The 22,587-nt window shown below is 50.5% G+C and overlaps 1 protein-coding gene across 1 annotated transcript; it reads right to left on the minus strand.

Moving 5' to 3' along the window:
• Nucleotides 1-505: 505 nt before the first annotated feature.
• LOC101944193 (tripartite motif-containing protein 10-like) lies at nt 506-19,665 on the minus strand. Its single transcript, XM_065564111.1, has 8 exons — nt 19,574-19,665; nt 18,256-18,668; nt 13,139-13,234; nt 10,442-10,672; nt 6,980-7,002; nt 5,424-5,539; nt 3,695-3,727; nt 506-1,268 (listed from the first exon to the last, which is right to left on the minus strand). The coding sequence occupies exons 1-8, from the start codon at nt 19,611-19,613 to the stop codon at nt 757-759; spliced, it is 1,464 nt and encodes a 487-aa protein (XP_065420183.1). The 5' UTR covers nt 19,614-19,665; the 3' UTR covers nt 506-756.
• Between the last annotated feature and the right edge of the window lie 2,922 nt (nt 19,666-22,587).

Genomic DNA, 22,587 nt, shown 5'->3' on the forward strand with positions numbered 1-22,587 from the left:
GCCTGCACCCCCACCCCACGTACCCCCTCCCACCCCCCAACCCCCTCCTAGAGCCTGCACCCCGATCCCTTCCCCACATACCCCCTCCCACCCCCCAACCCCCTCCGAGAGCCTGCACCCCCACCCCACGTACCCCCTCCCACCCCCCGACCCCCTCCCAGAGCCTGCACCCCCACCCCTTCCCCACATACTCTCTCCCATCCCAGCCCCCTCCCAGAGCCTGCACCCCCACCCCTTCCCCACATACCCCCTCTGACCCCCCGACCCCCTCCCAGAGCCTGCACCCCCACCTCACGTACCCCCTCCCACCCTGAAACTCCCTCCTAGAGCCTGCATCCCCTCCCCCCATACCCTCTAACCACACACACACACACCCCATCCCCTGGCCCACAGATCAGTGTCCGATCCTCCCTTGCATCTGTGTCAGGAACCCCAGATCTCAAAGGGTTTCAGAGGCGTCGCCGTGTTAGTGTGTATCAGCAAAAACAACGAGGAGTCCTTGTGGCACCTTAGAGACTAACACATTTATTTGGTCATAAGCTTTCGTGGGCGAGAACCCACTTCATCGGATGCATGGAGTGGAACATACAGTAGGGAGGTATAAACACACAGCACATGACCAGATGGGAGTTGCGTTACCGAGGGGGGAGTCAGTGCTAACGAGCTAATTCAATGAAGGTGGAAGTGGGCGACTCTCAACAGTCAACAAGACTCAAGCGCTGGCCCTTCAGGGTCATAGAGATCAGGGGGTCGGGGCTAGAGGAGCCGCACAGTAACACCGACCCTGAAGAATGGGCGGATTCTCTCCCCGGCGAAAGAGGCCGGCGGGAAAGTGAATATCGGGTCCCCGGTACCAGCATCGAAAAACGCCACCTGCCCCCGTTCATAGTCCAGATACACCCGGATCCTGCGGGGTGCCCGGCTCGGGGACAAGGGGATGCTCTGCCGAGGGGATGTGAGAGCCACGCACTGATCCTCCCAGCACGACACAGCCCAGATCCCCCCCTCAGGGTTAAGGCTGATCTCTCCCTTCCTGCTCACAGACGCTCTGGCCACCCCCACAACACAGACTCCCCCCCCCTCCACCTCCACCTCCCAGTAATGTCGGCCCGAAGTGAATCCCTCACAGCCCAGCACACAGCGCATAGTGTCAAATCTCTCAGGGTTGTTGGGCAGATTCTGCCGTGTGTCTCCACATCTCACACTTCTCCGATTCTTAGACACGATGAGGTTGGGATGGGCCGTGTCTGGATCCAGAGTCATGTTTGCTGCAGAGAGAGAATCAGAGCGTGAGGGGCAGAGCTCAGCCCTGGGGCAGGGTCTGATCGTGTCAGTGACAGAACCTGCCCCAGCTGGGGAGTGAATCGGGCAACCTCCTGCCTCCAGGATTTACCCAGCTGTGCCTGGGGAGCAGCGCTGAGATCTCAGCCATGGGCAGGGGGGATTCACACCCCGACAGAGCCAGTTCAGGGATAGAGTGAAAGGATCAGCTCCGCTGAGCCAGGCCCCCAGACCCAGCGTCTGAGTCTCAGTGATTCCATCCTTGTGCTTGGGGGAAAGACAAGGGGGGTTAGAGGGAGGTGGGTTTAAGGCACCTGTGTCCTTCCTTTAGTCTACCTGGCCCCTAGTTACAGGGGCCTCAGGGCTGCAAAGCAGAGAGCAGCCAAGTGTGATGCCTCCTGTCTATGCCCCCAGCAGAGGGGTCCCTTGGGGAGGGCTAATCGGGGCGACCGCTCTGGGCCCTGCGCTTTGGGGGGCTCCACGGGCCGGTACGATTGGCTGTCGCTGTCGCTCCCAGAAGAGACAAATCCGTCACTTCCACCACTGACCCCACACCCCCCTAGGGATGGCCCTGGCCCCCAGCATGGCCCCCAGCATGGCTCCCAACCCACTCCTACAATAACAGCTGTGGAGCCCCTGTGCCAACTTCACACGGATGGGGGGGGGCTCCCTGGCACCGGAGCTATTTTCTGGAGTCTGTTCCCAGGCACATTAAGGCCCCTTTGCTCTGACAGAGCAGCACAAAAGGTCCTGACAATCAGGCCCTGGAATCTTTCCCCACCTGCACCCACCTCTCCCCACAGATGTGATTACAGACCCTGGTATCATAGGAGGCTCCCAGCAGATTACAGGGAATCCAACGTCCCCCTGTCCAATGATGCGACTCTGCACACCCAGTCTCCTTGCAGAGCCCCCCCCCAACGATCAGCCAGCTGAGCACTAGAAAACCTGCTTTTACAGAGACCCCCCTGGCCCCCCAGGACTGTGTGTAGCTGCAGGGGGGGGGGGGGTGAGGACACCGCACACTTACTGAACGGCTGCTCGGCTTGTGCTGGGCTATCGGGGACTTTCCAAACCCCACACTGCTGGCCCCAAGGCCATGCAATGGCTAATACAGTATTGCCGACTTCAAGGGATCAAATCTCATGAGATTGGCCCAACAATCACGACATGTTTAAAAGAATTCTATTGTGGTTTCTAGGTCAGTCTCTGGATGTTTGAACTCCCCTGGCCCCTCCCCAGGGTGTGCGCATGTGACAATCAGTGCTGCCCACTCGCCCACATGTACGGGAGAAGGTGATTTTGGCTCCTGCTGCAGGAGCTCTCACCCCCCATCTGCCCATCTCCTGCCCAGCAATTAATCCTGTCCCCCAGACCCCCATCAGTTCTGTTCCTATCCAACCCCCCCATTCAGTCCCCCAGCCCCCATCATCACTGCCCATCAGTTCAGCACCCCTATCCCACTGCCCTCAGTTCACCCTGCCAGCACTCACCCTATCTGCTCAGAACCCACCAGCAATACAGCCCCCCCAGCCCATCAGCCCCCCGCTCACTTCAGGCCTCCTGCAGCCCCCAGGCCATAATAAAGCCCTCCCAGCCCCACCTCTGCTCCTCCTGGGGTTCTTCACCCTCCCTAGGCCTGGGGGCTAAAGTGGGGTTCCCTCTCCCACTTCCCAGGCTGACAGGGGAGCAGCCGCACTGGGGTGGTGACAGTGGGAGCCCCAGCCGTGCCCAGGGCAGCTGACAGGATTTCTAAGTAACATTAAGCCTCATTTTTAGAACTCTCAAATGTCGGGATTTTTTTTCAGCCACGGCTCTATGGTGAGATCATGAGTGAGGCTTAATTTTACTCAGAAATCGCATCTCTCATGATTAATTCGTGAGAGTTGGCATGTCTGCTAATAGGTGATGTCTACCTAACCCCTTTTGACATTTTGAACATTTTTACTTTTGATTTATAAAGTAGAGAGAGGAAACAGAAATGTCCATTTTTGTATGTTGAATTTTCCAATTCTTCATTGTACCACTTGTGCATTTGCTAATAATAATAATATTGCCAGGGGATGTGATGTATGGGCATAAAGAGTTCTGAAAATGAGGAGAGCTGTTCCTCTCTGATTTTCCAAAAGGCTCATTTTTAAACTCTTAGATCTCTACGGAGATACACTGCTTGCCCCCTCTCCCGCACCCCAGCCCATCTGCTTAACCCAACCACTAGTTACAAATTCTAAATTCTAAGAGAGAAAAGAATCGACTTTTCTCTTTTTAGGAAAGATCTGGGCAGCCACCAGGAATATGTTGCTCAGCTCCTGTCAAATGCAAAATTGAAACAAAACCTCAACTATGGTGCTGCCAATGAGCAACCATAATTCATATGAAACTTTTCACTCCCCCTTTGATCCCAGAAATTTACCTTTGTCCCACTGAGGTTTAGATGACAGTGAGTCTAGAGGAAGAAATGGGTGAAAAAGATGAGTTGTCATGTTGTCATGTTGAGGAATATATTCACATTGTTAATGTTCTAACACAAAAGCAAAATGAAAACAAAACAAACTTTATGAAGTTCTAGTTAAGGAGGTTAAGTGCAATTCAGACCAATACAAACCATTACACACCTCACTACAAAATAACCCCAAACATTAAAAACTAAGGACATGACCTAAGGTTACATGACAGACCCAGAGATGTTTTACCAGCAATTCAACACCTGTGGCTGGCCCATGACAGCTGACTTGGATTCGCAGGGCTGGGGCAATGGGGCTGTTTAATTGCGGGGTAGATGCTGGGGCTTGGGTAGAGACCTGGGCTCTGGGACCCTGTGACGGGAGAGGGTCGCAGAGCCCAGGTTCCAGCCCGAGCCCAAACCTCATGAGCCGGAGTCAGGGGACACGGGCCAGCCACAGATGTTTAATTGCGGTGTAAACAAACCCTCTGAAACCAACACATCACTCACAGACAGACCCACACACAGACACTTTCTCACTGATTAGCATTCAATCAACTTTACATCTGCCCCTGTACCGTTAGTACTTAGTAAACTGGCTCATCCTTCCTGACAGCCCTGGTGGTCTCATTCTCTCCAGCTCAGGAGGATAAAAGGTGGAGAATCTCTAAAGCAGGGGTGGGGAACCTACGGCTCACGGGCTAGATCCGGCCTGTTGCTAAATTTCATCCGGCCCGCAGCGCCCCCGGTCCCCTCCCCCGCCACGGGGCTGGAGCCGCAAGTGCCGACTGTCCCCGCCGCAGGGGGGAAGCCCCGAGTCTCTGCGCAGAGCCGCGGGAACTAGGAGTGCGGAGGGTGCTGAAGCACCCCGCATGTTTTGCGTGGGGTCCCAGCCACGGCCCCATGCCCAGCGTCCCAGCTGGCTGTTGGACCCCTGCCCGGGGCTCTGCCCCTGGTACCGCACGCAGGGTCCCGTCAGCTGGCCCTGCACCCGGGGCTCTGCTCCCACCCCCAGATGTGGTTCCAGCCTCAGCCCCCTTACCCCTGTCCACATCCTGCCCCACCCTCCCAGAGCCATGGCCCAGTCTTGGCCCCAGCTCTGGGGAGAGGGGGCACAGACAGGGGTAAGGGGGGGTGCCAGGTAAAAAGTTTGGGGACCACTGGCTTTCAGCTCCCCCACAGGAAAAATTGTTCCAGCGCCACTGCCTAGACCCCCTGTGGGGCTGGAGCCGAGAGCGCCGGCTTGGCCTGCTGTGGAGGGAAGCCCCTGTGCCCCCTCTCTGTCCCCCTGTGGGTGAGTGGCCCGGGATTGATTTTTTTCCGTGAGTCAATGGCCCGTGATAGAAAAAAGGTTCCCCACCCCTGCTCCAAAGCAAGGGAGGGACTATGGTGACACATGAGGCCTTGCAGACAAAAAAATCCAAACAAACATACTTCAAAAACAGTGAATTCAGCAGGAAGCCCAAGCTCAGGTTAACGTTCATAGCTGCTAAGAAAGGAAACCCCCAGGGAGTGCGAATGTAGGCCCCCCGAACCCGGTGTGTATGTGCTGTATTGAGAGCTGAGGAGGGAATTCATAGCTTCCAAATGATTAGTTGACTATCTCCATCCATAATCATTGTCCCTAAGAGATTTCCCCAGCTCTGTCAATTATCAGTGTAATATAGGTGAGAAAATCCCCCAGGTGACTGTTTATTACCTGTGAACTTCTTCATTATGGTCTCCAGAGATGCATTTCTTTGAGAAGATTCCCAGATTCTCCATTTCAGGTCAGAAGAAAAGGCCACTGGGTTCTGAAACTTCTCCCTCTCGCATCTGAAGAACAACCCAGTGTTACTCGTTGTGGAGTTCGGTCATATTTGTGTTTTAATAACATGTGTTTTACTCTAGTGAATGGTTGTAGCTCAGCAGACCCTGGAGGATTAAAGTCTCTATTGCCCCAGGAATTGGTCCAATCCCAGCTTGGACACTACAAGCTTCCCCTTCATTTTGGTGAGACCGATATTGGAAAACTGCCTCCAGTTCTGGTGTCCCCATTTTAAAATGGAGGTTGAGAAAGTGGAGACGGTGCACAGAAGAACCAAAAAACTGATTTGAGGGCTGGTAAAAATGCCTTGCACTGAGAGAACCCTGGCACTTGAGTGTGGGGTATAAATACCGTCATGTGGAGAACAGAGTTGGTACTAAAGGGCTCCTCAGTTTAGCAAACAAAGGCACAACAAGGACCAATTGCTGGAAGCTGAAGCCAGAGAAATTCCAATGGGAAATCAGACAGACATTGTTAACAGTGCGGGTGGATTAACCATTGGAAGAAACTGCAAAGGGAAGTGGTGGATTCTCCATCTCTGGACAGGGGCGCCAGAACACAGGGGCCGTGGCCCCATCACTTTTAAAAGTGGGAGAGCTCTGCTCTCTGCCTTTGTACCTCCCTTAAAGGCAAGTGATGGGGGGAGGGGTGGAGAGGAGCAAGCAGAGGGCGGGGCCTCGGGGAAGAGGCAGCGCAGGGGTGGGGCCATGGTATGGGCACTGGTGCCCCCCCACACTTCTAGAGAGCTTCAAGCGTTACTGTCTGTTGATGTCTTTAAATCTAGACTGACTGGCTTTCTGGAAAGTGCTTTAGTCAACGCACGTTAGGATTTAGTCAAGTACAAGTTATTGGGGTGAATACATGAATAACGGGGTAAAACTGAAGGACCTGCGATACATAGACACCAACTCTGTGGGTGATCCACTTGAACCCCCAGATCTTTTTCCGCAGTCCTGCTGCCTAGCCAGTTATTCCCAATTTCGTAGTTGTACATTTGATTTTTCCTTCCGACGTGCAGCACTTTGTCTTTATTGAATGTCCCCTTCAATCGATTTTAATCCTTCCTCCCTTCGCCCTTTGTCTCTTGTGTCTATTTAGACTGTAAACGCCCCGGGGCAGGGACTGTCTCTGTCTGTGTGTCTGTGCAGCACCCAGCATGTTGGGCCCTGGTTTTGCCTTGAGCCTCTAGGCACTGCCATAGTGCTACTGATAATAGCCCATTATAAACTCCTTAGAGCTGGGAATGTCTCTTCCATCAGATCTCTTGCCACGCCCAGCACACGGATAGAGCTCACTGCATAATTAGAAACAATTAATAAACAGCTCAGAGGGAGATTGGGAACCAGCCCCACACTCTGCACTGCTAGACCATGGGGAGCCAGGTCTCGTGTCCAAAACCCCTTCCCTGCATTGGGGAGTGAAAGGGAGAGGGAGAACGAGCCACCTACCTGCTCAAGGTGCCTTTGATGTCCTAGAGGAGAAAGATAAAAGGAAATTCAGTCCCATCTCTCACACTAAGGATCCCTCCTGCTCTGGAGGGGACTCGCTTTGTCTTCACAGTTTGAGGTTCAAAGAGAAATGATTTGTTATTTATTAATACAAACAAAAACATTAAATGTGTTGCCTTTGCGCCTTTGGAGAAGTGCTCTGACTGCAGGATCTGGGCCCAGGAAGTTTGTATAAGGAGGCACACAGGCTCTTTGTGTAATGACATGTGGATAACCAGCTGGCACATGGAATCAGAGGGCTCAGTCTTGTGTTGTGCTGAACAAGGATCTTCCTAACACTCACAGGTGTGGGGAAGATCCCCTCCTGCAGACTCCAGTGGGTCCAGAGGGAGAGGTGATCCCATGCTGTGCTGCCCACATGCTGTAAACTCTCTCTCCACTCGCCCACAAATACTCTGAAGACCCGTCCTGTGGGCTTCTTGACAGCCACAGGAAGGTGGGGCTGGGTGAGAACAATGGCTGTGGGGTACAGAGTAACAGAGGGCCATTCACCGTCCTAAGCCCTAGGATCAATGCAGGAAATCTGAGGAGTGAAGAATGCTGCCCACAGTAGATACTGGCTCCAACAGAGAATCTGACCCTAGATATCAGCTAGAGAAGTCCAGGATGCTACATTTTATGTCTCGCCGTTTTTTAAAATTTCCTAGTTAGAGGCATTTTTTGAAAAATAAAATCATTAGAAGGTTTTTGCAATTCTAACGACTACTTACACTTTCAGGCTACCATAAGTAACGAACAGCTCCTATCTAACGTCAGTTCTGGCAGAGAAAATCACCACAGCCTCAGACCTCATGGATCAGTTTTAAGGCCACTATTTTCCCTTTTTGTGGTGTGTAGGAAGAGTGGCAAAATGAGGCTTTAAAGTGAAACTCAACTTCAATCTTAGCTATTTCCATAATTAAAGACTGGTTCCATCTTTAATCTTTTGGAGTCAGCGTTTGGAACACAGGAAATGCCGGACTGGCTCAGACTTGAGTCCATCTGGTCAGTATTCTGTATCCAAAGGTGGACAGTGCCAGATGCTTCAGAGGAAGGTGTAAGATAATCTGCCTCCCACATTCTCATCCTGCTCTCTAATAGTTAGTGACTGGCTGAAGCAATGCAGCATGAGGTTTAATATCACTCTGCATATTCCTGCCATTCATATAAATATCCGATCACTTTTGGGATTTGCTAAATGCTTGGTCTCAGCAACATCCGGTGGCAATGAGTTCCACAGTCTAATTACGTGATGTGTGAAAAAGTGTTCATTGGATCAGTTTTGAATTTGTCACCTAATTTGCTTGAATGTCCCTTTGATCTTGCATTATGAGACAGGGAGAACAGAATTCAGAGTTTGCCATTTTTGGAGGAGTCTTCTCCCACTAGAATTCAAATAAAGAATTTTTTTCATTTAGGACTTGATCCTATGCCCATTGTACTCAAGAAGTATATTTCTATTGACTTTAATGGGCATTTTATCAAGCCTTAAGGAAAAATAATGTATATTTTAGCAATACTGTATGTTCTGACCTTTCACTCTGTGATGCTCTGTACCTCGGGGGAACACCCTGCACCCCCATGTTCATCCTTATAATATGATTGTGTCGTATCCAATGCAATGTTTGTCATGTCCAGTGTCTTCGGAAGGCTCATGATGCACTGAGCATTGTTGTTATAGTGATGTTATAGGTTGTAATTTCATGTATATAGTTATGGGGCTGAAAATGTGTCCTCATGGCTTAAAACATGCCCAGGCAAAACTCTCCAGGAGCAGAGGGGCAGTTCACACCTCATCAGGTCATGTATGGGACAAACCCAGCCCAGCCTCACAGGAACAAAGGACACTGGCCTAGGCAGAAACAAAGGATCTGTTGGACTTTCAAGTGAGTCACCCCCCTTTCCTTGGACAGTTTGGGACTACGATGAGGTAATGCTCACCTGACCCTGGGGCGGGGGCAAATCCAAGAGGGAAGAAAGAATATGATAAAAGGGAGAGACGTTTGCCATGCCCTTCCTCTCTCTTCCACTTCCATCTACAGACACCAGCACCAAGCGACTGAAGCGCTGATCAAAGTGGAAAGCCTGGCTGAAGGGCAACCAGCCAGCCTGTGGTGAGAAGCATCTAAGTTTGTAAGGGCACTGAAAGTGTTAAGATCAGCTTAAAATGCACTTTGCTTTTATTTCATTTGACCAAATCTGACTTCTTTTGCTTTGACTTATAATCACTTAAAATCTACCCTTTGCAGTTAATAAATTAGTTTATTCTACCTGAAGCAGTGCGTTTGGTTTGAAGCATGTCAGAGACTCCCCTTGGGATAACAAGCCTGGTACATACTGTCACAGGGTTAGGCCAGATGGATACAGGAGAGAAGGCAGATATATTAATCCCAGATTAAGTAGATCCCTTTTCCCTGGGTAAGGTAACTGGGGCAGTTCCAGAATAAGCAGGAACTTGCTGGAATCAATTAAGACAGGCAGGCTAATTAGGACACCGGGAGCCAATTAAGAAGAAACTGCTAGAATCAATTAGGACAGGCTGGCTAATCGGGGCACCTGAGTTTAAAAAGGACCTCACTTCAGTTTGTAGCGTGCATGTGAGGAGCTGGGAGCAGGAGGCACTAGGAGCTGAGAGAGAGAAGGCATATTGCTGGAGGATTGAGGAGTACAAGCATTATCAGACACCAGGAGGAAGGCCCTGTGGTGAGGATAAAGAAGGTGTTGGGAGGAGGCCATGGGGAAGCAGCCCAGGGAGTTGTAGCCATCGCGCAGCTGTACCAGGAAGCACTCTAGACAGCTGCAGTCCCCAGGGCCCTGGGCTGGAACCCGGAGTAGAGGGCGGGACCAGGTTCCCCCCAAACCTCCCAACTCCTGATCAGACACAGGAGGAATTGACCTGGACTGTGGGTTCTACCAGAGGGGAAGGTCTCTGGGCTGTTCCCTGACCCACATGGTGAATCTCTGAGGTGAGGAAAATCCGACAATAAGCGCAGGACCCACGAAGATAGAGGAGGAACTTTGTCACAATACCAATTTCTTTGTTAAATTGATGAACTCATATAAGCTTGCAGTGCCCAGGGAGCATAACTGGACACTGCAAGATGGACGTTCCTAGGGTTGTGTCTGGGACCGGAGATATTGGCTAGTGTCATTCGGTTACACAATCCAAGCAGCGGCTGGCCAAAAGTGCTCACTCACGTAGCTGGGAGCAGCTTACATGGTAGAGGCTGTGCGGGAACAGCCCAGGAGTGGGGTTCTCACAGCACAGCAGGGCAAGGCTGGCTCTCAGAGTCGAGGATTGGAGTGACCTAGCAGATCACTGGTCCAAATAACACCAGGGGAACGTCACACACTCCTACACTCCAAAAGTGAAGGGTTTCTTGCCCTGAGAAAGGTTCCAGGGAGTTTCTAACACTGTCTCACCTGCAGGAAGTCACATGCTGGCTGCTGGCACTTCTGCTCCATCTCACTGATCAGGGAACTGAAAGAGGATAGTTCCTCAGATACTTTGACAACATACTCATCCCTCCTCTTTTCAATTTCCTTATTCAGCTCTTCCAACTGGGCCAGCCGGAGTCGCTCTTGTTCCTCCAGAAACTGACGCAGTCGCTGAAATTCAGCCACAATCTTCTGCCTCTCAGTTGCCAGCTGTTTCTGAAATGAAGAGATACAAACAGAGAAAGCACAAGTCAAGGACAGGAACACGGAGTGAGTTATGGGACATTTTGTAAAGCCTTATGTATGCACTCGGGAGCATGTCATTGCAACCCCGTAGAATTTAACTCCTGATATTTTATGGAGAACAAACGCTATGCTCAGTAGACAGATGTTTTCCCAATGAATTCTGAAGAATCCTAATGGATGTTTAGAATATGAATGTATCTTGCATTATTAGGATATTCTGTTATCAGTGGTGTCTAGAAAACAAGAACCTTCAAACAACAGAAAGTACAGCAGGTGTGGGATCCAGACCTGGACAGGCCAGAGTTACGTCTGGGGAGCAAACAGTAGAACCCAAACTCAGAAGCCCTTGACTTGAATTGGGGAACAGAGGCTCTCCACAAAACACACCTAGATGAATAGGGCCATGTTTCTAAAACAGGCTTTAAAATTAGAGCACCAACAATTGCTCTGACAAGTTTTGAATGCACAGGTTAGGATACAAACATTTTGTCACATCATAAATCTCCAATTTTAATCCACAGAGGTATTCTGAGCACAAATTGGGTGGCTGGCAAGACACCTTTTTGCAGGTTCAAATCTGAGTTTGCAGGGCACTTCGAAACGTGCGCATGTGAACTGGACAGAAGCCCACCAATTCATGCTCTTTCTGGAGCACTCTAGCTCCTGATACCCCAGGAGCAAGAAACTTACATCATAATTAGAACCCAGATCTTCATGGCAACGTCTAGCAGCGATATCACTAGGGGCTGTTCCAAAGCTCACCACAATCAATAGGAGTCTTTCCAATGACTTCAGTAGGGTTTGGTGAGGTGTTAAGTGACCAGCCTTCCCTGGGGCAGCAGATTTCTCTAGTGCTTCCTGCACTCTTCTGTTGTGGTTATTGTTCGAGGGCTTTCCCTTAACCCCGCCCCTGGTTCTTGTCACGCAGACAGAAAGCAGAAGACCAAAAGTCTAAAGCGCAGGCAATGCGATGTTTGCTGGGGTTAGTTCCAAGCAAGCATGTCCATAGCTCTACACGCCAGCAGAGACTTTACCCCATGTCCCCCTTCCCAGTTCTGAGCCTTGCCTGTGTCCCCGTTCCCCATTTCCTCCTTCTTAGCAGGTCCAAATATACCTGCAGTGCATGCCCCTAGTCACACCCCTTACAACTTATGGTCATGTTCTGTTCTGGAGGGTCGGGAGTCTGGGGTCTTCATCCCACCTCTTCTGTACCCCAGGGGAAGGGTGAGGAGTGAGGTGGTGTTCTGGCCAAGGCCAGGCGTTTCTTTGGCTTTTAGTGTTTCTTCCTCCCCCGTCCCCCTTTGCCCCACCGAACTGGTTGCTTGACCTTGGCTTGAGAGAGGAGCCAGGCAGCCTTCCATTGTGTGCTCGTATATTACACTCCCACCACACCCTGTAACACTTTCTCTGTTCTTATCTGTTCCCATTATGCTAACAAACCCATCTGGCCAGGCAGAAGCGACACACGGTGTCTTTGTCCTTTGTTCTTCACACACATTAGTAAGGATGTCAGAGTATCAAAAGTCAAACCCAAAATTCTATCTCAGGTTAACAAACAGGCTTATATGCGAACAGTTGTGTCTGTTGAAAGTAAAGCCAAAAAATGGGGGAGGAATTTGCAAAAAAAAAATTGAAATTTCAAAGTTGTTTCCATTTTCAGTGTTCAAAATGGGACTTTTAGTTTGTTTGAAAAATATCATGAAATAACTTGAAAAAAATTCACATTTCTGTTTCCCCTTTTTCCTAAAATGTAATAAAATAATGTCCATTTCCAGCACCGCCCCATTTGTTCCTTTTATTCCATTCTCTCTGGAACACTTCAAAAGTTCTCCCATTTTAGAAACATTGGCAAAAAGGAAAATCTAGGAGAAAAAACCTGGAAATTATTCATGTTATTGAATCAGGAGGTAAAGGGAGGAAATGGGGAAACAAAGGGATAAAAACATTTGAAATTTTGAAAAAAATTTCAGCTTTTTAAAACCAAAATGAAAACTTCAATTTGAAATGAAAATAAACATTTTTGTTCATTCTGAAATTTCCTGTCAAAAAACTGATTTTTATTTATTTATTTGCAAAAGACAGTTTCCCATGGAAAAAATTGTTTTCTACTAAATCCCGTTTTCCTACAGGATATATTTGTGGTTGAATTTCGACCAGCTCTAGTTGAAAGACTAAAGGAGAAACTACTGTTAGCTAAACAAATTACACTCGCATTATCAATGGAAATATCTGGATTATTAAAACTCTTTCCTTAATGCTCCATTTTCCTGTTCATACTCAATTGAAGCAGAACAGTTTTTCTTTACAATGCGAATAAATAAGTAACAATCTTTCACAGAAAGTAACACGTTTCTCACCATTCTTTTTCTGTTAGACTAAGCAGAGTATCAATAATGTCCCTGTGCACGTTTGTCTCTGAGTAAGAACGGCACCTACCAGCAGTTCCTGGCTTGTATTTTCCCCACTCGATTTATACGACAGAATCTCGTCTCTCTCTTTTTTCAAACTCTCCAAACGGCTCCGAATTTGTTCCTAACAAAAGAAAAACTAGTTTAGTTTCAGTTGCTTTTGGAGGATTTTCCCCCATTTTATTTTTATTTTCAGGAATATTAAATGCATAATAAAATGGGTGAGTGCTCCAGCCACATGACTATAGAGTCCTTCTCATGCTTGCGGTCTCTCCCTCTCCTGCAAATGACTCTCTAAGTATTCATCCCCAGTGGGGCAGCTTCAGCAGGAGAGATGGAGGGAGCCCCAACTCAGAATATCTCATAGAGAGATGCATCCGAAGAAGTGGGCTGTAGTCCACGAAAGCTTATGCTCTAATAAATTTATTAGTCTCTAAGGTGCCACAAGTACTCCTGTTCTTCTTTTTGCGGATACAGACTAACACGGCTGTTACTCTGAAACTTGTCATAGAGAGATGGCAGATCCCTGTTCAAATCCCTTCTCCTCATCACACAGAAGAGGGACTTGAACATGTGGCCTCCCATGTCCCAGGTGAGTGCTCTGAACACTGGGCTAAAGACGATGAGGGAGATCATTCTGTGAGTGAACTCACCTGAGGGGCCTCAGGCCGCCTACCAGCTTAGGCCCCACACAGGAGTTAGGTGGCCTAAAGCTGATCTTCCCTGGGGCTTAGGTGGGAGACCGGCATCGAGATGCCTTGAGCGAGGCAGCAGTGCGCATGGCCAGGGGCAGAAACACAGGTGCTGAGGGAACTAGTTACTGAAAACACAGAGGCCCAGGGAGTTTAGGCACCGACAGGGCTCAGCAGGAGTTTTCTGAATTGCAGTGGAGGCTCCAACTGGGGTTTAGGCACCTAAGTAAATACTGTGAATCGAGGCCTCACTGACAGGGAAACTGAGCTAAGGACGGGGCTGGACTGAGGCTTCACTGCCTCCGTGCACATGTGTTCGCTCTGTTCATGTGCACTGCGAATTTTCTGAGCAGTCTCCGAACCACACTGTCATCCAGGGCATGTTTTGATACAACACCGGCCTTGGCATTTCTAAGTGGGCCTGAGAAATAATCTTCCCCCCTCCCCCTACGCACAAGCAATTCCTGACGCCCCCACTAAGCACTGGGATTGCCGGAGAATGTAGGGGAGAGTCAGTGAGATGAGTCACTGGGACACCGTCCAAACAGATCTAACCCAGTGACACACAGAAACTGGGGGCATGTGGCAGCTTTAATTCTTCTTTACCCCCCCCCCCCCCGACACCTACCCAAAAAGTGCAGCCGAGCTGCTTGATCCTTGCAACCACAGTGATAGATGAACATCCGTTACATTTTCAAGACTCCCTGCTATAAAAGAATTTAACGTGTCTTGGTTTTTATTATGGAGAGGGATGGGAAGGAGAAAGGGGGGTGTTGCTTGGCTGAGGAGGAAAAGATGGTAAGAAATGGACATAATTCTTTCCCAGTTGCCAAAGCCGGCGTGTTCTCCTCCCTGATCCTCCACCTCCTTCCCCCCGATAACAGGACACTGGATCTTCATTTTGAACATATGGTCACCCTACTCCTGCCTCCGCAGATTTCAAGAAACCTGCTGGAATGGGCCAGGCCCCCCCAACTGTTGTCCATTGTGTCTGAGAAGCAAACCCTGTTCCCACTCTACAGCGATTAAAAGGAAGCTGTGTGAGAGCTGGAACTTGTGGAGTTTCCTGCCCCCGTGTGGATTTTTCCCTGCACAGGGGCTGCCCTTGCTCTAGGGCACACAAATCATACCCTGCTTTACATCTCCTGGTACTATTAAAGCCATACAGCCCTGCTAGCGTGGGTGTAGTTACACCTGTATAACCGGGTGTAGCTTATTCCTGTATGGAAAGGGAAACAAGCGTTCCTGGCATCAGGCACCTTTATACCAGTACAACTTGTATTCACACGGGGGGAGGGGCGGGGGGAGGGGGCTGCTGACATAACTCTTTTGTAAAAAAATCCCAGCCCTCCCCAACACAGATCAGTACAAAAACTATATGCAGCGCAGGCCTTAAAAACATGTCTCCTCAACATTCTCCCTGTATAAAATCCCTTCTGCTTTTCTACCTTGTCACTGTAGGAAGCCAGTTTTATTACGTTGCTGGTTGTATAATTCTCAGATGGCTGCTCTGATTGTTCGAGCAGGTCTGGGCTGGGATCAGGGCCGGCTCTAGCTTTTTTGCCACCCCAAGCAAAAAAAAAAAACAAAAAAAAACGGTGGGGCGGTTGGAGCCGCAAAGTAAAAAAGAAACAAACAAAAAACCACAACTGTGTGGGGCGGCCGGAGCATGGGTGGAGGGGGACTCCCGGCGCTGCCTACGTGCCCCGGGCAGCGGGGTGCGCACCTGGGCTGGGGGGAGGAGGAGGGAGCAGGGGGGGAAAGAGAAGGGGGGCATCAAAGGCTTCCTTAAGCGGGGTACTCGCCCCGCAGCCCCGACCACCGCGCCGCCTGCCGGGAGGGCTCCGCGCCATACGGGGCGAATTATATGGGCCCGTGGTGCCTGAGCACCAGGAATATTCAGGGCTGGGGGCTGTGCTCCACCAATATCTGGAGCTGGGTTTCTCCCCTGGCCCTGCCTGGAGTGGGCCCCGGCCCCCGCCATCCCGGAGCATCACCCCCCCCCCCGCCCCGGAGCTTCCCTGCCTGAAAGAAAACAGCTGGTGCCTCTCCCTTGCTTGTGCTGCCCCCTGCCTGCCGCTGTTTGCCTAGGGCTATCGCAGCACAGGAGGAGGGGAGGGGGCCAGCCTGGGGACGGGGGAGGAGGGAGGATGCACACTCACACATGTTTTGCAGCCCTCCCCTCCCCTCGGACATCTGGAGTGGACCTCACTCACCTGAGCAACTGCTGGGGCTTTGGTGAGTGTTTGATCCTGTGATCCACACCCCTGGCAGTCTCCTTCACCCCCCCCCCCAGCACCCACCACAGGGGAGATGGGGGAGGGGGGCTTCCTAGACCTGAGCACTGGGGCTTGGGTGAATTTTGTGATGCCCTCCCACCCCCACAGCCACCACCCTGCAGTCCCCACTCCTGCCCCATGCTGGGCAAGGGGCAGCCCCATCCCCCATCCCCAGTGAGGCTATGGTGAGGGGCAGCAGCAGGGGAGGCCACACATGATGGCAACCCGCCCCCCAGTACCCACCATGGGGGGCGAGTGGGCTTTCTGGACCCGAGAGAGGCCCTAGGAGCATGTGCAGTGACCATGGTGCAGAGTGAGTGTGCTGCGGGGGGGGGGAAGAGGAGGGGTCCCTCCCCTGGAGTTTGCTGCTGCCAGTGTGGGGTGAGTCCTCTCTGGCCCTAACCCTGGGGCAGCTTGTCTGCACCCCAAGGTCCTCATCGCCAGCCCTGCCCCACCCCACAGCCTGTGCCCCCAGCACCCCAACCCTGAGCCCCAGCCCTGAGCACCCTCCTGTACTGTGAACCCCTCACCCCAGCCCCACCCCAGAGCCCTCACCTGAGGGGAAAAACACACAACTTAAAGTTGGTGGTCAGTTTGGAGTATCATTGTGTTTAGCACAATACTTGATTATTTTACACCCTTTAAAGTATAAAACTAGTCATATACAGGTGTTATGAAGTGGGAATGTTCTTAATGTTTTCTCTAAATACTGTGTGGGGGCCACAGTTTCAACTATGCATTTCTTAAGGATATATATGGTGGGATAAGGGGGTGTGACTGTTGCAGAGCCCGAGAGGGCCAGTGTGATGGTGTCTGCACAGAGAATGGCCGACACCTTGTCTCCTGGCAACTGATGGCCTGGGCCGCTCTCCTGCAAGGTGCCAACTGAAGGTGTTGGAGAACAAAGAGATCAGGTGGCCTCCTAATGCCTGGAAAAGAGACAAAGGCCAGAGGAGGGAGTGTCAGTGCTTGTGTGGACTCCTGGGAAGCGCATGGTGTGGAAGGGGACGCTGGGATGCTCTGGAACTACTCCATACAAAGCCAGTCAGGACTCTGGGGGAGCCTCCTCTCTCTGAGCACACTGTCTCCAGGGCAAGAAGCTTCCACCTTCCTGGGTCTGACCTCGGAGCATTCAGCCTCCCCTTCCGCACCGTGCGCTTCCCGCAGCGAGTCCACCCAGGCGGGTCCTGGAGCAGCCAGAGGTCCCTGCACCCCAACTCTGCAGTCAGACGTGACTCTCAGCCAGCCGGGAAAACAGAAGGTTTATTAGACGACAGGAACACAATCTAAAACAGAGCTTGTAGGTACAGAAAACAGGACTCCTCAGTCAGGTCCATCTTGGGGGGGTGGGGAGCCCAGACCCAAGTTCTGGGCCTCTTCCCATTTCCCCAGCAAGCTCCAAACTGACACTCCCTCCTCTGGTCTTTGTGTCTCTTCCGGACAAGGAGGCCACCTGATCTCTTTGTCCCCAACACCTTCAGTTGGCACCTTGCAGGGGAAACTGAGGCACCCACACAGTATTCAGAGAAAACATTAAGAACATTCCCACTTCGTCACAACAGGTGCAACAAAATATAATACTGTATATTGAAGCAGGCAAGTGCTGCTTCTGACTTTCCACTTTTAATTGACCCTTGTCATCTTGTGGCGCCGACGTGTTGTAGCTTCATTTTATCCCAGCAACAAATTCTTGATTTGTAGGACCACTAATCAACAATGGATTTTCCTGATAGTGATATTGTGCAATAAAGAGAAACTTAAATGCTTATGGCTTCCAGTCTATGTTTACACTATTTAATAAAATATATATATCGGCTTAGAGGGCGGAAGCGGGGGGGCACCAACATTTTGGGCACCACCAAAAATTATACAAACCTGCCGCCTATGCTCCGCGCCGCTCCGGTCGGCAGGCAGGGAAGGACGTGGGCTGCCCTGCCGGGCTTGCTGCAGGGCGCTCCCCTCCTCCATGCCGCCGCCCCCTACAGGACGGCCGGAGCAGCAACCAAAAAGAAAAAAGAAAAAACCTGCGGGGCGGCCAAAGTGGCAAAGCGCAAAAAAAAAAAAATGGACTGGAGGGAATGTCGCCCCTTCGAATCTGCCGCCCCAAGCAGGAGCTTACTCGGCTGGTGCCTGGAGTGGGCCCTGGCTGGGATGCCTCCAAATGCAAACATTACCTGGTAATCCACAGCAGCCTCATCGAGAGGAAGCACGGCGTGGTCTTTGTGACTGCGGGACTCTCTGCACACCACACAGATGGGGATTTGATCCACTTCACAGAAGAGTTTCAAAAGCTCCTCGTGTTTTTCACACGCTTTCTTCCCCCTTGGCTCTGGGATTTTTTTGGTTATTTCAACTACATTCCTCAGGTCCCGGTTGGGCTGAAATTCTCCTTCCTGGAACGGTTCTCTGCACTGAGGGCAGGAATACCGGGGGGAGGTTTTGGACTCCTTGCAGTACTGAGTGATGCAGGCTCGGCAGAAATTGTGCCCACACTTGAGAATCACCGGATCGTTAAAAGAAGCCAGGCAAATGGAACAGATAACAGCCTCTTGGAGATCTTTTATCCCCCCTCTTGCGGCCATGGCACCTACGAGAAATAAGAAAGTAAGTTTCACTTTCACGTCTATCCCCGACTGAAGCTGGCCTCCGCCCTTCCTGCAGCTGCCTGCCTTCTGCCTCCTTGCTGAGCTGTTGTGAATGTGTTCGCTGGGCCCTGGGATCCTTCAGTTCTGGAAAGGAGAAAATATAAGGAGATAGGAGAGAGAGATACAAAATAATGACTATATTGAACTCCTACATTTGTACAGATTAGACTTTAAACAAATATTTCCCCGTGCTGTCATAAACAGAATTAAGTAAATCAAGTCACTGAAGAGATACAAGTATCAGGGGGTACCCGTGTTAGATTTATTTGGGCATAAGCTTTCTGAAGTAATGGGTTTTTTACCCATGAAAGCTTATGCGCAAATAAATCTGTTAGTCTTTAAGGTGCCACCGGACTCCTTGTTGAAGAGATACAAGCATTTTCTAAATAAAAGAGCTGGTCATAATATCCCTCATTCCATGCCCACATAAACTTTATAGAGGCCAACAGTATTGGCAGAATTATGCCCCAAATATGCCATTATACTTTCCTTCAGCCATCATAGTTAGAAATAATTTTTTAAAATTTCAAAACAGGATCTGATGTGAATTAGAAATAGATCAGAGTTGCAATGTTCGTTTGATTGGGACTGGAACTTTGCCAAAGTTCTGGTGTTCTCGATCTAATCAGTTCTATTCTAATACAAATAACAGATGTAATTTTATTATTACTGTATGTTGCAACTTGTAAAGACTTCCTACGAGTTATCTAAACAATTAAATTAAAAATCCAGAACTACAGAGTGCCATGTTAAATCCGCTTTTTAATTTATTTGAAACATTCAACTACATTCAGCTGGGACTGGACAGCTTCCTCCCCCCAAACACTGATGAGGTCCAACTCCTCACCATTGCTCCATACTGGGGATTGCCTGGCCCGTGGAGGCATGGTCACCTGGAAAGATTTGCTGAGAGCACTCCACGCCTGGCTGAGCAAACAGGAAGGGGATTTTCAAAATTCCCAGAGAATTTAAAGGGTGGGTCTGACTCTGACCAGAGTGGCTAGATCAGGTATTGTGGGACACTTCTGGAAGCCGATCAGAGCGCATTAACAGACCAGGGTGTACACACTGGCTCCGCAGTACTCCAGCGGGGGCACATCAAATGTTATTCCACTCGCCGAGGTGGAGTACCGGGAGCACTCTATCCGCGGAGTCAGAGCGCTCCACGTGCTTTGCCAGTGTGGACGCCTCATGAGTTAGAAAGCACGGATCGGCTGATAAGCATCATGGAGCACCAAGCGGACTCGATCGAGGCGCTCATGCAGACGGAGCACTACCGCGCCCCCTGCAGCCCTTGTCCCACAACTCTTTCCCTTGTGCCCCCATGTCACCTCCACCCACTTTCCCCAACATCCTGGTTCTTATCGCCACCAGCTGCCTCCAACACCTGTAGCTTCACCACCCAGCCCTGAAAAATATGACGCTTACCCACTGCACTCAACCCCCATCACCATGCATTACAGCCAGCCTGAAGTGCAGTCCTCATTACACATCACTCCAGACAGGGAGGCTGAGTGTGATAACAGGACATACGCAACTCTGTGATTGTGCCGTTCCCCACCCCCTTACCCTTTCTGTTTCCCAAGCAGTTGTGTTTCTTTTCAATAAATGAATTTTCTTTTCAATACATTGATTTTTTTGGCTTTGAAAACATTCTTTATTATTGCATAAAGTAAAAGATACCTTAGCCCAGGAAAGCAACAGGCACTGCAAGTCAGTGTAGCAAACACAGATTCCCACTAACATTGGAACCACTTCACTTCACTCCCCTGCGGGGCACCAAACATCACTTGTGGCTTTCAGCCTCAAATTGCTCCCTCAAGGCATCCCTAATACTTGCAGCCCCGCGCTGGGCCCTTCTAATAGCCCTGCTCTCTGGCTGTTCAAATTCAGCCTGCAGGTGTTGAATCTCCGTGGTCCATGCCTGAGTGAATCTTTCCCCCTTCCCTTCACAAATGTTATTGAGGGTACAGCATGCAGATATAACCGCGGGGATGTTGTCATTGGCCAGGTCCAACTCTCCCATACAGAGAGCGCCAGCGGCCCTTTAAACGGCCAAAAGCACACTCCACAGTCATTCTGCACCGGCTCAGCCTGTAGTTGAACCGTTCCTTGCTGCTGTCAAGGCTCCCTGTGTAGGGTTTCATGAGCCACGGCATTAAAGGGTAAGCGGGGTCTCCAAGGATCACAATGGGCATTTCGACTTCCCCTACGGTGATCTTCCGGTCTGGGAAAAAAGTCCCGGCCTGCATCTTCCTGAACAGGCCAGTGTTCCAAAAGATACGTTTGTCATGCACCTTTCCGGGCCAGCCTGCGTTAATGTCAATGAAATGTCCACGGTGATCCACAAGCGCCTGGAGACCCATAGAGAAATACCCCTTCTGATTAACTACTCGGAGACTAGGTGGGGTGGTGCCAGAATAGGAATATGCGTCCCATCTATCACCCCTCTGCAGTTAGGGAAACCCATTTGTGCAAAGCCAGCCACAATGTCAGGCATGTTACGCAGAGTCATGGTTCTCCTGAGCAGGATGCAATTAATAGCCCTGCAAACTTGCATCAACACGATTCCAACAATTGGATTTTCCCACTCCAAACTAGTTAGCGACCAATTGGTGGCTGTCTGGAGTTGCCAGTTTCCAGATTGCAATAGCCACCCGCTTCTCCACCGTCAGGGCAGCTCTCAATCTCACGTCCTTGTGCTGCAGGGTGGGGGTGAGCTCATCACACAGTCCCATGAAAGTGGCTTTTCTCATCCAAAAGTTCTGCAGCCACTGCTCGTCATCCCAGACTTCCATGATGATGTGATCCCACCACTCGGTGCTTGTTTCCCGAGCCCAAAAGCGGCGTTCCACGGTGGTGAGCATGTCCGTGAATGCCACAAGCAATCTCGTGTCATATACGTTATTCGAGTCGATATCATTGTCGGACTCCTCACTGTCAGTTTGGATCTTAAGGAGTAACTCGACTGCCAAACGTGACGTGCTGGCGAGACTCGTCAGCATATTCCTCAGCAGTTCAGGATCCGTTCCCACAGACCAAAAGGGAAGACAGAGCGTGCAGTATAAAAAACGTTGAAAGATGGTGCCAAATGTGGATGGAAGCACTGAAATTATTGGGATGCGAACCGATGCATCACAGGGCATTGGGACAGGACCCAGAATGCCCTGCACCCCCATCCGACAAGCCACAGCACCAGAATCGGAAGAGGTGCTCTGTGGGATAGCTGCCCATAATGCTCCATTCCCAATGCTGCTGCAATTGCCGCAAATGTGGCCAGAGGAGTGAGTGCGGCTGTGGCGTCGCCGGCCTGAGTCAGTGCTGGGCTTGGTGGGGGCAATAGGGGGCGTTGGGCTACAGAGAGCGAGACAGGGGCTCAGTGGTGGGTGCTGGTCCCTGGCAGTCAGTGCACGAGGAGCTTTTGAAACTCTTCTGTGAAGTGGATCAAACCCCCATCTGTGTGGTGTGCAGAGAGTCCCGCAGTCACAAAGACCACTCCGTGCTTCCTCTCGATGAGGCTGCTGTGGATTACCAGGTAATTTTTGCATTTGGGACAATCAGAGCAGCCATCTGAGAAATATAACACCAGCAACGTAATGAAACTAGCTTCCTACAATGACAAGGTAGAAAAGCAGAAGGTACAATAAACATGGTACAGTCCCACACGTGTATCAACAGGAGTGTTGTATGTCACACACGGGAGGTAACTGTTCTGTTCCACTCTGCACGGGTGAGGCCTCAGCTGGAGTACTGTGTCCCATTCTGGGCGCTACACTTTCAAAAATGTGAACAAAAAGGAGAAAGTTTAGAGGAAAGCCACAAAAAGAAGAGATTTAGAAAACATAAGGTTGAAAGAACTGG

This window comes from Chrysemys picta, chromosome 12, assembly GCF_011386835.1.
Source record: "Chrysemys picta bellii isolate R12L10 chromosome 12, ASM1138683v2, whole genome shotgun sequence".
Taxonomy (NCBI): domain Eukaryota; kingdom Metazoa; phylum Chordata; order Testudines; family Emydidae; genus Chrysemys; species Chrysemys picta.

Excerpts from the sequence above, each read along its gene's own strand:
- LOC101944193 (XM_065564111.1), bottom strand. The coding sequence starts at position 19,613 with ATGCCTCCACGGGCCAGGCAATCCCCAGTATGGAGCAATG. Across the intron at positions 18,669-19,573 it reads ATCCCCAGTATGGAGCAATG|GTGCCATGGCCGCAAGAGGG; the intron begins GTGAGGAGTTGG and ends TATTTCTCGTAG. Across the intron at positions 1,269-3,694 it reads TAAACCTCAGTGGGACAAAG|CAAACATGACTCTGGATCCA; the intron begins GTAAATTTCTGG and ends CTCTCTCTGCAG.